General features: G+C 35.7%; 2 protein-coding genes across 2 annotated transcripts; one reads left to right on the top strand and one right to left on the bottom strand.

The window, feature by feature from the left end:
• The first annotated feature begins 4,209 nt into the window (after window positions 1–4,209).
• LOC142221623 (tRNA (guanine(10)-N(2))-methyltransferase TRMT11) lies at window positions 4,210–6,325 on the top strand. The gene is made up of 6 exons (XM_075291378.1): window positions 4,210–4,494; window positions 4,551–4,613; window positions 4,679–5,071; window positions 5,227–5,629; window positions 5,696–5,894; window positions 5,954–6,325. Exons 1-6 carry the CDS (start codon window positions 4,429–4,431, stop codon window positions 6,297–6,299), a joined length of 1,470 nt encoding a protein of 489 aa, XP_075147493.1. The 5' UTR covers window positions 4,210–4,428; the 3' UTR covers window positions 6,300–6,325.
• A 539-nt stretch (window positions 6,326–6,864) lies between these two features.
• Lipt2 (Lipoyl(octanoyl) transferase 2) lies at window positions 6,865–7,775 on the bottom strand. Its single transcript, XM_075291379.1, has one exon. It carries the CDS (start codon window positions 7,705–7,707, stop codon window positions 6,985–6,987), a length of 723 nt encoding a protein of 240 aa, XP_075147494.1. The 5' UTR covers window positions 7,708–7,775; the 3' UTR covers window positions 6,865–6,984.
• Between the last annotated feature and the right edge of the window lie 6,002 nt (window positions 7,776–13,777).

Here is a 13,777-nt window from a genome sequence, read left to right as displayed (position 1 = left end):
TCTCTAAGGTGTTGATTTAATTTTTCATATTGACGTACCAATTATTATAAACTATTTGAAGCAGTTCCTGTTAATTGTCCACCATTTTTTCATCGGTCAGCTTTTTAATGTTTTCAAGAACGTAGAATCCATAATTTTAGTTTTCTGCAAAGAGATATACATTTACCCCAATATTCATAAAAGTTAACGTAAACTTTATACCTACTATTACCATACAAATTCATTCGATAAACTGTCAGTAAATTATTATGAATATGGGCATTAATGACTTCCTTAAAGTTTTATTTCAGTTCTTATTTTCACTTACCTATTTTTATACACCATTTGGTTATTTGTCTAAAATTTTCCATTTTTTAAATTTCTTGCAATTGACCACGAACTTCGTTGCACAAATAAGTATTGAAAACCACATGTTTTTTTCGTTGCATTTTAGGGTAGTGTTTTGTCAAAGTTTTCTCATATTATCTTCAACACCTTTTCAAAGATTTCGTTAAAAATTTGGCAAATTGGAAGTAATTCGCAAACAATTTGAAGATGTATTGAAGATGAACTATTTCAAGTCGAGTTGAATTTATGTTGAAAATTATATTTACCCTCAAACTGAAAAGTTGTTGCATTTGAAAACGCTCATCCTGTGTTTATTGGGATGCGAGCGCTTTTATATATGACGGTGTGGCAATACGAGAACATTCTGGTAGCACTACAATATTCTGGCAACGCCAGAACATTCCTAGACAATGCTAGAAGGATCTACGACCATTAAGTTATTCGTCTGGTGGCTGCCAAACACATACACACTCACATAGATATATGCTCGCATTACTACAACAACAATGACAATAGACAATGAGATGGAATGAGAATGCAGAATAACAAAGCAAAGGGGTTGCTATTCTATGAGAGAGTAAGAACTAACATTTCGGTAAGCAAACAAAAGAACATAAAAGAAATTCAGGAAAATACTAGAAAATGAATAGATGATTCCAACAAGTGATAGCGAAATTTTATCGTTACAATTTGAAATTTTAAATTAACGGAAACTAATTTAAATAAACTTATGTCTATAATTATCAAATTCGTAACAATATCTTTTATTCCCCGAGGTCTGTGTACACCACGCCTCACTGTTGGAAATTAGAGTTTCAAACTTTTTGTCGAAAAGTGGTCTCGTCAATATGTAATCCACTACGTTAAGCACATCTGGCAATACTTTGAGGACCGAACTGTGACCGTACATTTTTTCCGACCACAGCGATAGCTTGCGCAACCGCACAGCCGTTGTTGCAGCTGACTGTTTGGCCAAAATGTCTAAAGACAATAGATGCAGCATGACATTAAGGGAGTCTTTTCCTGTCTTACTAAATGCGCCTGAGATACATAAGCTCACCATACGCTGAACTTTATAAAGGGTGATTCTTTTGAGGTTAGGATTTTCATGCATTAGTATTTGACAGATCACGTGGGATTTCAGACATGGTGTCAAAGAGGAAGATGCTCAGTATGCTTTGACATTTCATCATGAATAGACTTACGATCTGCCACAACGTCGAATTTTCAGTGAATGGGCCCTAGAAAAGTTGGCAGAAAATCCGCTTTTTTATCGACAAATTTTGTTCAGCGATGAGGCTCATTTCTGGTTGAATGGCTACGTAAATAAGCAAAATTGCCGCATTTGGAGTGAAGAGCAACCAGAAGCCGTTCAAGAACTGCCCATGCATCCCGAAAAATGCACTGTTTGGTGTGGTTTGTACGCTGGTGGAATCATTGGACTGTATTTTTTCAAAGATGCTGTTGGACGCAACGTTACGGTGAATGGCGATCGCTATCGTTCGATGCTAACAAACTTTTTGTTGCCAAAAATGGAAGAACTGAACTTGGTTGACATGTGGTTTCAACAAGATGGCGCTACATGCCACACAGCTCGCGATTCTATGGCCATTTTGAGGGAAAACTTCGGAGAACAATTCATCTCAAGAAATGGACCGGTAAGTTGGCCACCAAGATCATGCGATTTGACGCCTTTAGACTATTTTTTGTGGGGCTACGTCAAGTCTAAAGTCTACAGAAATAAGCCAGCAACTATTCCAGCTTTGGAAGACAACATTTCCGAAGAAATTCGGGCTATTCCGGCCGAAATGCTCGAAAAAGTTGCCCAAAATTGGACTTTCCGAATGGACCACCTAAGACGCAGCCGCGGTCAACATTTAAATGAAATTATCTTCAAAAAGTAAATGTCATGGACCAATCTAACGTTTCAAATAAAGAACCGATGAGATTTTGCAAATTTTATGCGTTTTTTTTAAAAAAAAAGTTATCAAGCTCTTAACAAATCACCCTTTATAAACAAGTCGGTTTCTGAAGTGTCGGCCACCAGACTACAACACCATATAGCATTATAGGTCTAACTACTGCCGTGTATAGCCAATGCACAATTTTTGGTTTTAGTCCCCACTTTTTCCCTATTGGCTTGTTGCACGAGTACAAGCTACCGTGTCTTTTCTCTCCCTTTCTTCAATATTAAGCATAAAATTCAGCTAAAGGGAATTTCAATACCACCTAAGGAAATGGGCCTAACCGTGGGAGTTTTGCGATCTTTGCAGTACATGACTAGTTCTGTCTTTGCTGGATTTACCCCATGGCCATTATCTTTCGCCCGTTTCTCAGTCATCCGGAGAGCTCTCTGTATAATATCTCTGATTGTGGATGGGAATTTTCCGCTGGCGCTACCACATCATCTGCGAATGCCACCACTTTTATCCTTTCTTTTTCTAGGGCAACCAGAAGGTTGTTTATAGCAACATTCCAAACAAGAGGTTATAGAACTCCTCCTTGGGGAGTGCCTCTGTTCACATACCTTTGTATGTTTGCTTGTCCTAGTGTGGCTAAAATACGTCTCTTTATTAAAAGCTCGTCTACCAGCCTATGTAGACATGGATCAAAATTCAGAGTTGTCAGTCCATTTAAAATCGAGCTCGGATTGACATTATTGAACGCCCCTTCGATGTCATCGCCGACAAGTCGTATCGATCCGACACACTGTAAGATTCTTTACAAACACCGACATTCCGTCCGGAATAACTGATAATCTGTAAAGCGCATTAGATAAAATCAATACGACTCCAATAAGAGCCCCTTCAAAATATTAGAAAAAAATGCATTTTAAGATAAGGGCCGTTTTCTTTTAGCACTGGATACCCTAAGCCGTGAAGGACTAAAAGAAAACAGAGTACTCGCTTATCCAGGACATCTCCAAAAATATACAACGCTGTCATCAGCTGTTTAAAAACAATCACAGAAAAGAAGTGAAATCTGTCATTTTTGTTGTATGAAATGCTCCAATTAGTAATAAATATTTACTGCTGCGATTATTTATGACACTGTATCACTTTGAATTTCATGTTCTTTGATCAATTAGTCACAATAAGTTGCTATTGTTAATCACTTTATCAAAATACAATCCGGCGACATCGGCGCGACTTGCACTGATGAGTTTTCTGGATAGAACACCAGTGCAACGATGTTCTGGATAGCTCATACAAATGTTGCATCCAGTGCTAAAAGAAAACAGCCCTATAATTGTAAAAGAATCATTGTGGTCAAGTAAAACATGATTGTTTAGATGATTATTACTTTGATTAAAAATTGATAAATTCTTCCACGTATAGCATATCCTATCCTATGTTAACATTTCTGATCAAAAAATGAACACTGACCGATGTGCGAGCATAAAGAGAAAAGATGATGAGAGCGGAGAGATCGATGCTTCGTACTTTAGGAGAACATCCCATTACGTCTAATGATTTGTGGCACCCAATCTGAAAAAATATCAAAAGGGCTGTTTTCTTTTAGCACTGGATACCCTAAGCCTGAAGGACTAAAAGAAAATAGAGTACTCGTTTATCCAGGATATCTCAAAAAATATGCAACACTGTCATCAGCTGTTCAAAAACAATCACAGAAAAGACGTGAAATCTTGCATTTTTAATGTATGAAATGCTCCAATTAGTAATAAATATTTACTGATGCGATTATTTATGACACTGTACCACTTTGAATTCATGTTTTTCGATAAATTAGTCACAATAAATTGCTAAAGAAGCGTCACTTTATCAAAATACAATCTGGCAACATCGGCGCGACTTGCACTGATGAGTTGTTCTGGATAGAACACCAGTGCAACGATGTTCTGGATAGTCCGTACAAATGTTGCATCCAGTGCTAAAAGAAAACAGCCCTAAAGTTGTTTTGATTTTATGCCAGCACGTCCCCGCAACACACGGACATGGCTTTATACTAGCGGATTTGTCCCATCAACGTGTTGTATCGGTTTATCTGACCGTATAAGGTCGCCTTTAATGGGATCGATTAAACATTTATCGATATTTTACTTACCTCCGAAAATTCTTAGTAAAGAAACCTCATTTTAATATGACAAGAAATTGGAAACAATATATTTTGTGGTTCGCACAGGAACATGTTAACTTTCGCCAAGGAGTACGATTGAACAGAAACATAGTTTTAAGATCTCAACATTCATTTATTATTTTTAGGAGTTTAAATCTCTCGTGGAAATGTTTAATGTAGAATATCGCAGTATAAGCTGCTCATGGTCGGTGAGTATTGGATGATGCGACAATGGAGATGCAATCTATGTATCTATATATTTTTTTATTTGTAGAAACCTTTTGTTATTGTGGAGTTACCCAATGATGAATGTGCATTAAAGGTGGCATCGCGATCCATTGGTCTTCGAGCTATATTTGAGCTGTGGTCTCAAGGCCAAAATTTAAAAAGTTTCCATGATACTCTAAAAAATTATATCAAAGTTCATGCGGATTCTGTAAAGTATTATTTTAGCAAGGTATGCAGCTTCAAAATCACAGTAGAGACATACAACAAACATTTCTCACAAGCAGAAAAAATACAAAAAATTGAATCAATGGATTATTTGCCTTTAGAAGGGAACGTAAACCTCAAAAACCCTCAAGTTGAATGGAACTATATCGAGTTTTGGGGTTTAGATCCAACCAATGTTCCTGAAAATCCCGAATTCATTTTGTTTGGAAGATTGGTAGGTAAAAAATGAAGTTAAATGTTTGACACATTTGTAATGTGAATACCTGACAAGCTTAAAAAGTTTTTTTGATATGGGACTATAAAGTCAAGAGTTAGCCTTACTGCCGCATAATCAGAAGGACCTGCAATTTAAATATCCTTTTCTTCTAGTTGGGATATGGTCAACGACATTTGGTTAAAGAGTTGTCTCTGAAGACCCGTAAATTTATTGGAAATACTAGTATGGACGCACAATTAAGTTTAATCATGGCAAACATGGCAAAAGTCCAGGAAGGAGATTTAGTTTTCGATCCTTTTGTCGGCACTGGATCTCTCCTGGTGAGTGCTGCTAAGTTTGGGGGCTATGTTTTAGGAGCCGATATAGACTTTATGATGCTACACGCTCGAGCCCGCCCGAGTAGAATAACCCAAAAGGTGCGAGGAAAAGATGAAAGTATTCGTGCCAATTTAAAACAATACAATTGTGAAAATCGTTACATGGATGTTGTAGTTGCAGATTTTTCAAATCCGTTATGGACTGACAGACTAAAATTTGATTGTATAATTACTGACCGTAAGTATTCTTATTAATGTTATTTTTAATATTTCCATTTGTGCAATACACTCTACATATTTTCAGCGCCATATGGTATAAGGGAATCCATAGAAAAAGTCGAAACAAAAACTAGTACGAAAAAAAATGAAAAGAGTGGCGACGTTCCACATTATCCCTCAACCTCTCATTACGCACTGAATCATTTATACGAAGACTTATTATCTTTTGCTGCGCATCATCTGAAAATCGGCGGACGACTGGTATGTTGGCTGCCGTTTCATAGGTATTGTGAAATTCTGAACCTGTTGAACACTATTTAATTGCTTTGAATTCTATAAATAGGGATGATTATACGGAGAATATAATTCCACGGCATTCGTGCCTTGTGTTAAAATCCAACTCTGAACAAAATCTAACTGGACAAACGGCTAGAATTTTATTGACGTTTGAGAAAGAAAAAGAAGCGAGTACATCTGACGATGCGGTAGTTATTGCAAAGTCTATGGATTTTAGAGAAAGGTATTTCGACAATAACATTGAGAGCAGGAGTGAAAGACGAATTCGCAAAGCCGAACAAAGAGAGCAAGGACGCTTGGAAGCTTTAAGGCGTGGCAAAGTTGTATCTGACGTACGATCTATGAAGTGTAATTTAAATAAAGCTAGATTTAGTAACGACAATGAAGGATAGTAAAGGAAACAATAATTTACATCAAACGCCGTTTGTTTGTACTAGCCCTTGGAGTTGTTTATTTGATCAAATTTTTCGAAAAGTATACATACCTCAATGTGAGGTTTTTATTTAGTTGAACTGTGATGATGATGGTCAATCAAGTTTTAGATGAACACTAGAAATTTTAGGAAGTTTATCGGGATGACTGTTATCTCCTATTCGAATATGATAATGACTTCGACAATGGAGTGGATGAGCGTTAATCCTAATTGTCAAAGGTACGAGGTTGTTTACGATAGTGATTTTTGTTCTGCCGAAGTATTGAGTAAAAAAAGAGAAGATATAAAGTTTTCTGATCAACCACAAAAGTTTGAAATATACGGCATAGTTGCCTAGTATATAACATGCACATAATGAAAGTCTGGCTATAATTATATTACCATATAAGCCTATAAATATAACTGATTCATTTTTAATCAGCATGAATACCTTTTGTCGTTCTATCAAAAACTGCTAAAAGTATTTCTTACATCAAATTGGTTGGAACGCTTATACTATATTAAAAATGTAGTGAAAATTAGAATTTAGAATTTTAAGCATGGATTTTTTAGTGACAGTACGCTATTATTGGCCTTGTTTGGCTTATTGTATTGTCTTAATAAATTGAAATATGTCATTTATATTAAATATGTCCACTAAATTTTTAGGAAATAAAGTCGAGACTTGTAGCTTTAGTTAATATAACTTCAGATTCATTTTGTGGGATCTCCTCGATATTGCATTGAAATATTTTTGAAAATGTCTTTATTAATTCATGGGATGTTTCATTCACCGATATCTTCCTTCCTAGTTCCACAGTTAAAGATGTAACACCCTTTCCTTCGATTCCACACGGAATAATATGTTCAAACCAGTGTAGATCTGTACAACAGTTAAATCCAATTCCATGCGTAGTAACGTAACGGCTGCCGTGTACACCAATGGCACATATTTTTCGATCATTTACCCAAATTCCCGTATCTGGGGTAGTATTTGCATTCTTCACCCCCATTACGTCGCACGTCTTTATAACCATTTGCTCCAACGTAGAAACGTACCATCGCATACTGGGTTTAAATTGCTTTAAGTGAAGTATAGGATACGCCACAAGTTGCCCAGGTCCATGAAATGTTATCAGGCCACCACGATTCGTTTTGAAAAACTCAGCTCCCAGTTCTAATAACTTTCTTTCATCTTCAATAGTATAATTTTTTGTTCTAATGCCAATGGTATAAACTGGCTGAAACTCTTGTAATATCAAGAAATTTTGAAATTGGATGTACGGTTCGTTTGGTTGTTTGGTGAGAAAATGTTGTAGTTGTAGACCAGTTTTGTATTTTACTGTGCCAATATTTAGCACTTTGACTAGGGGTTTAGTTTTATACATTTTTTTTAATCTTTAACCTATTTTACTTATCACAACGTAACCATATGTAATGCGCAAATGTCATTCATATTAAAATGCCGTTCACACCATATTTTAATTCGTACAATAATAGGCTTGTTTTCTTGTAGTACTCGATTTGTATGAGCTATCAGAACATACTTGAACTTTTCCATTCAGAGCATCTCACAGTACAAATCGCTTCCGTTTGCCAAATTGAATTTTGAATCTTTTTCATTTCATTTATTTATTTTGGTTTCCTAATACAAAAGATATATATCTTATAATAAGTATTAGAACCAATAATGTTATAACAAATATAATAAGAATAAAGATAATTTAATAAATAATAATAGGGCTGTTTCCTTTTAGCACTGGATGCAACATTTGTATGGGCTATCCAGAATATCGTTGCACTGGTGTTCTATTCAGAATCAGTGCAAGTCGCGCCAATGTTGCCAGATTATCAACTTTTTTTGAATTTGACGGCGCTTCTAAGAATCCCCACCGCGTCGAAAACAATCGTATACGACATCCAAAACTCGTCGGAAAAGCGCAGTCACTATTGAAAAGTTGTACGACGCCAAGTTACTACAAAAAAGTATCGCATGAGTGCAATTATTAGGTGCCTTTTTCAATAAATTTTAAGATAGTTGTAAAAGAATCATTGTGGTCAAGTAAAACACGATTGTTTAGATGTTTATTATTTTAATTAAAAATTTATAAATTCTTAGGGCCAGTTTCTCAATGTCTTGTTATTATTTATCGTGTCGATAAAACAGCTGATCCCATACAAAAATTTTACTAACCGGAGGTCTATCCACCGGTTAAAATTAATCGGAGGATGAGAAACTGGCCATTATAAATATAACATTTATACCACTATCACAACACATTTAACATAATTTTTTCATTAATAATAGAATGATGTTGATTTACAAGTGGCAAGTTACATGTGGCAGCGCATATCAGCCAGTGTTTTTATTCTCGATGGAGGTAGCGTGTCTGTAAAATATTTGAAAAACAATCACTTACGCTACGTTATCTATATTCGCTTGGACGGTTCGATCATGTTTCGAACTATGTTCGACGCCAGATGGATGTTCCTTCTCAGAATTTGTTGATTTAAGGTCTCTGTTGTTATCACCGAATTGCTTAAAATTAATATATGTTGTGTCATTCGGTGAGCTGATTCCAACAAAGTGACCCATACCCGGGGGAATACCCGGGTATTGAGATATAGCCCTCCAAAGGGTCAATAAAAACTTGATATATCTCTTTTGTTTTTTTTTAGGGCCTGCGTTAGCCCACTTTGGACTCTGTCCATAGGAGAAAGTCTTAAACCCCGGGCGAAGGCCGGCTCCTTTCCCCCCTTGGGTCTGCGTTAGCCCACTTTGGACTCTGTTCATAGGAGAAAGTATTAAACCCCGGCCGAAGGCCGTCTACTCTCCCCCCTTGGGTCCACGTTAGCCCACTTTGGACACTGTCCGGCCGGCTACATTTCCCCCCTTGGGTCTGCGTTAGCCCACTTTGGACTCTGTCCATAGGAGAAAGTCGTAAACCCCGGCCGAAGGCCGGCTAGTCTCCTCCCCTTGGGTCCACGTTAGCCCACTTTGGACTCTGTCCGGCCGGCCACTTTCAACACTTACTTACAACATACAACATACAAAAATTATTTCAGTAATAAAACAATTTTTTTCTACTCAATAACTTGTGTAGTACGTCCAAAGATTATCTGATTTCCCAAGATGTCTAAATTCTTCCCCTTTTTTTCTAATAGGCTCATGAGTTTAGGTTCATACATGTATGAGAGAGTTGGAAAAAAATGGGTATGATGTTACGAATCTAAAAAAGAAAAGAAAATGAAGAATTTTCAATTTGGTTAATAGGCCTGTTTCTGCACTCTTTTCATTCAACATTTATGCCAAAAGAAATTACTTCAAGAAAATTGTGTTTATTTTTATTTTGTTGAGTATTTATTGGTACCGTATCTTTACAAATTACATTGCCATATAAGACATAATGACTAATATGGTTTATTTATAATTATATGACGATAAAAATGGCAATTTTAACGGCTAAACTGGAACTTAATACCCACCTTAAGTCATTAAATCATTAAGATATGTCTATTATGCTCCCTGGTGTTCTTTCTACGTTAAGTTTAATAGGAATTTTTACTTTACAGATTTAATTTTGGAAACACGCCCGTAGTAGCGGCCAATTCAAAATGTTTCCCTCTTTTAACTTCTTTATTTGTCAATTGTTGTTTTTTTATCTCTTTTTGTTCGTGTTTTTGTCTAAACGAAAAATTTTAGAGTCACAAATTATTATACATTATTGGTCCCCCGAACACAGCTATTTAGACACATGATTGTTACGAATACAATTTCAAAGAGGAATTGGAGAAAATGTTGCAAAGAAACCTTCCAACAAGCAAAATAGATAACGAACGTGTGTGAACTTAAAGTTAAAATTAATCGGAGGATGAGAAACTGGCCATTATAAATATAACATTTATACCACTATCACAACACATTTAACATAATTTTTTCATTAATAATAGAATGATGTTGATTTACAAGTGGCAAGTTACATGTGGCAGCGCATATCAGCCAGTGTTTTTATTCTCGATGGAGGTAGCGTGTCTGTAAAATATTTGAAAAACAATCACTTACGCTACGTTATCTATATTCGCTTGGACGGTTCGATCATGTTTCGAACTATGTTCGACGCCAGATGGATGTTCCTTCTCAGAATTTGTTGATTTAAGGTCTCTGTTGTTATCACCGAATTGCTTAAAATTAATATATGTTGTGTCATTCGGTGAGCTGATTCCAACAAAGTGACCCATACCCGGGGGAATACCCGGGTATTGAGATATAGCCCTCCAAAGGGTCAATAAAAACTTGATATATCTCTTTTGTTTTTTTTTAGGGCCTGCGTTAGCCCACTTTGGACTCTGTCCATAGGAGAAAGTCTTAAACCCCGGGCGAAGGCCGGCTCCTTTCCCCCCTTGGGTCTGCGTTAGCCCACTTTGGACTCTGTTCATAGGAGAAAGTATTAAACCCCGGCCGAAGGCCGTCTACTCTCCCCCCTTGGGTCCACGTTAGCCCACTTTGGACACTGTCCGGCCGGCTACATTTCCCCCCTTGGGTCTGCGTTAGCCCACTTTGGACTCTGTCCATAGGAGAAAGTCGTAAACCCCGGCCGAAGGCCGGCTAGTCTCCTCCCCTTGGGTCCACGTTAGCCCACTTTGGACTCTGTCCGGCCGGCCACTTTCAACACTTACTTACAACATACAACATACAAAAATTATTTCAGTAATAAAACAATTTTTTTCTACTCAATAACTTGTGTAGTACGTCCAAAGATTATCTGATTTCCCAAGATGTCTAAATTCTTCCCCTTTTTTTCTAATAGGCTCATGAGTTTAGGTTCATACATGTATGAGAGAGTTGGAAAAAAATGGGTATGATGTTACGAATCTAAAAAAGAAAAGAAAATGAAGAATTTTCAATTTGGTTAATAGGCCTGTTTCTGCACTCTTTTCATTCAACATTTATGCCAAAAGAAATTACTTCAAGAAAATTGTGTTTATTTTTATTTTGTTGAGTATTTATTGGTACCGTATCTTTACAAATTACATTGCCATATAAGACATAATGACTAATATGGTTTATTTATAATTATATGACGATAAAAATGGCAATTTTAACGGCTAAACTGGAACTTAATACCCACCTTAAGTCATTAAATCATTAAGATATGTCTATTATGCTCCCTGGTGTTCTTTCTACGTTAAGTTTAATAGGAATTTTTACTTTACAGATTTAATTTTGGAAACACGCCCGTAGTAGCGGCCAATTCAAAATGTTTCCCTCTTTTAACTTCTTTATTTGTCAATTGTTGTTTTTTTATCTCTTTTTGTTCGTGTTTTTGTCTAAACGAAAAATTTTAGAGTCACAAATTATTATACATTATTGGTCCCCCGAACACAGCTATTTAGACACATGATTGTTACGAATACAATTTCAAAGAGGAATTGGAGAAAATGTTGCAAAGAAACCTTCCAACAAGCAAAATAGATAACGAACGTGTGTGAACTTAAAGTCGTGCACTTTTATCTAATCAAGAACAAGAGGCAATTTGGACATCTTGTTATAATCTCAATCTCTCAATCTCTTGAGTACATCAATCGAAAGGCCAGAAACTAGGCTTTCAAGCTTTGTATAAAAAATCATTGGGTATAATCGAAGAGTGGGATAGAACGAAAATAACAAAAAATTAGGGTAAAAATTTTCTTTTTTTATTTATATCTCCCAAACTAAATTAAATATTAAAAAAAAAATATTTTTTGCGTATAAAAGTGCATTGAATAAGCGTTCATATAATACCAATTTGTCCAGATTGGACAAAAAACAAAAGATATATATCAAGTTTTTATTGACCCTTTGGAGGGCTATATCTCAAGACCCGGGTACTTCCCCCGGGTATGGGTCACTTTGTTGGAATCAGCTCACCGAATGACACAACATTTATTAATTTTAAGTAATTCGGTGAGGGGCTCATAAACTGCAGTTGCTCCCATGTCGTTAAAGCTGTTGCCGAATGTGGTAAGACACCAGTAGTAGAGCGGCTGGCGTTTTATTCTTAACAATTATTAGTGTCCAGTGCTGTGTGAGCTTTGATTGCAAAACAATTTAAAAACTGGTAGAAAAAACTTTTCAAAACAATTATCATGAATGCGTGTGTGTAAACAATCTAATCAGCTGCTGCGTAAGTAAGTAAGTAAGTAAATTTATTTGAGACTTTTTTCTTTTCGATTACAATGTTGATTTGTGTTTATCGATAATTTTATGGAAAATTTAGAACTATATCTGTCTTGTTCTAATACACAATATATGGGGTAAAATAGCAACATGCTTTTATGAATGTATCGATTGTGCACATAACATGAATGGAAATAAGGCTTGCTCCTTGCCTTTACTGTTGCTTACAGAGCGTGAGTGTCTGTGAAAATAAATAAATAATTTAATAATATCTACATCCAGAGAAATGGTTGGTTGCAATTCGATCATTAAAATGAGGAAATGATGTCAGTAACTTATTTTTTGTTACAAGAACAATGTTTTGATTATTTTCCCCATTATACATCCAACATGACCATAAAAAAGTTCACAGGATCAAAACGAAATTCCCATAACCATTCAATTGGTTACAATAACCAATGCCGATAAATTTGGTTTTATGCTGCATAAAATTGTTGAGCTAACCACCAGCATAGTGAGACCTACATCATGGGAATCAACAAATGGTTGGTACAACCAAAAGTTAAGTATACTAATAGAATCTTAGTTCAATTATAGGACGGGCGTAAGGTAGTTGTTGTAACAAATAAATATTTATATCAACATCGACATGGTAAATGATATGACGCTACAAAATTTGCAAAACGGGGAACAGCATTTACTTGGTAATTGTCCGCAATACATTGAATAAAGTTTATCCCATAGAAAAGAAGTTGCCTTCAGGTAAGTATCGCACCGTTTTATAAAAAAGGAATATTACAAAAGTTTCCATAAAAATTGCAGGCTTCATACACCAACAAACACAAATACTTTTTACGGCAAGCGAGCTTTTTTTATTGTATTAAGCATACAGGACAAGTCTAAGTCGATCTGTATTTATATCTAGAGGATTAAGGAAGAAATTTCTGGCAAGTATATATTGAATCAGGTTCTGTAGTTTGACCACATAATTGCAACCTAATAACCATCTGTCATTGGTATACAAATATTACCTATCATATATTGTAAATTGTAATGTAAATTGATCTCACGTATATGTAGATCAAAAGCCTTTGTTGTTAGCACCTTTTGTATTTATTTTCGTAGTTTATTATGATTGTAAATCTTGTAATAAATTAATAAAATCTCAATATAATCTGCCCTTTCATTTAATATTGGAATTTGCTTAGGATAATAATTAATATGAGATTGCGACAACCAATGCAAAGTTGATCCAACATACTACTATGCAGTTACAATTGCCAAATGTTAGTTGTGCTGAC

This window comes from Haematobia irritans, chromosome 1 (assembly GCF_050003625.1).
Source record: "Haematobia irritans isolate KBUSLIRL chromosome 1, ASM5000362v1, whole genome shotgun sequence".
In the NCBI taxonomy this organism is placed as follows: Eukaryota; Metazoa; Arthropoda; class Insecta; order Diptera; family Muscidae; genus Haematobia; species Haematobia irritans.
Note: the sequence above shows the minus strand (reverse complement) of the source record. Positions and strands in the feature narration are given on the sequence as shown.